The sequence below is a fragment of the Cyprinodon variegatus genome, unplaced genomic scaffold, assembly GCF_000732505.1.
Source record: "Cyprinodon variegatus isolate N-32 unplaced genomic scaffold, C_variegatus-1.0 Scaffold125, whole genome shotgun sequence".
Taxonomy (NCBI): domain Eukaryota; kingdom Metazoa; phylum Chordata; class Actinopteri; order Cyprinodontiformes; family Cyprinodontidae; genus Cyprinodon; species Cyprinodon variegatus.
In genome coordinates this window covers 228,910-230,164 of record NW_015150578.1, presented here as the reverse complement: position 1 = coordinate 230,164, position 1,255 = coordinate 228,910, and the positions used below count along the sequence as shown (strand labels likewise).

The 1,255-nt window shown below is 35.8% G+C and overlaps 1 protein-coding gene across 1 annotated transcript in view; it reads right to left on the bottom strand.

The window, feature by feature from the left end:
- pxdc1 (PX domain containing 1) overlaps nt 1-1,255 on the bottom strand; it is a 26,233-nt gene that overhangs the window by 3,640 nt on the left and 21,338 nt on the right. The window contains exons 3-4 of the mRNA XM_015375779.1: nt 605-722; nt 393-504 (exon numbers count right to left, since the gene is read on the bottom strand). Of these exons, the coding sequence (XP_015231265.1) occupies nt 393-504; nt 605-722 (230 nt within the window). The remainder of the gene's footprint in view (nt 1-392; nt 505-604; nt 723-1,255) is intronic.

Sequence of the window (1,255 nt, the reverse complement as noted above, 5' to 3'; positions counted from 1 at the left end):
TATATATATATCAATATAGAGTTTGACAGTGACTTTTGGCTTTTTTACAAAGTTCTTTTTTTTTTTAAGTCTGCTTTGTGGGAAGTACTGAAAAGAATGCATTCCTCTTTTGCTTCCTACACGAAAAAGGAAGAGGTGTACAGACAGACTTCCTGTCATGTATAAAAGGGGTAGGCGGTCACATTAAAGGAGTTCTTCATCCAGCTTTTCAGAAGGAAACATGGAGACTGCTGGATTTGTGGAAAATATATAAACCGGTAAAGAAACTGATGTTAAACTGAAACAATCTGTGTCAAAAGCTATCTTAGCAAGATAGATACAATGAGTGTTTTTCTTATGTGCAGAACATTTTAAACTGATCTTGCTGAGAAGCCTTATGGATCCATACTCACAAGTGTTCTACAGAATCTGTGGATGAAGGTCTTTCTTTTTCATCTGGGACGCTATCATCAAATACAATAGTTTCTGTGTTGGCCAGACAGAATCCATTTGACCGCATGATTTCTGAAAGGTACAGAGTGCAGCATTTCATCATATGTGAACTTATCAAGGCATGGGGGAAGAAATCAGTCCATTCATTGAAATGCTCCACACATGCATTTACCTGATATGTTGATTGGATTCTGAAAGCACGGCTGGATTCGGTGGACTTTGTCATTCCTTAACACTTGGTCGAGTGGAGAGCGCTCAAAGAACGTCAACATCACCTCTGACCTGGAAAACTGGAGAGGGATTGTTTTAAGATCGTTTCTGGGACTGGAAATGTACGGCATGAAATTAAAAATCCAGAATGTCCTCTAATATTTTGTGCCACCCAGATTTTTAAACCCTACCAATAAAGACAAATAAGTTGTTCCTATTTTTTGCTGTTAATTCCATATTACCTCGTATATTTTATAGTAAATAGTATTAGTTTTATCTTTCATGGCTGTCCTATCTGTTGAAATACACTTTAAAAGATTTGCCATGCTGGTTTGGGTACAGTGCTCAGAGGTGGGTATTAATCAGTTACATTTACTAACTAATAAAATGGGTTTGTACTTTTTACTTTAACGTGAGTATAAATATGATAAAGTATCACTACTTTTACTTGAGTAAAATTTCTGTCCAATCTAGTAAGAAACTTCACTTAATAAAGAAATACTTGTAAAAAAAAAGCTTTTCACAAATATGCACCATAGTGGGACACTTTCTTCTTTTTTGTTCTCAAGGCTTATTTGTTTAGAGTTTTTTCTATCTGCTGAGTCTGCCGTGT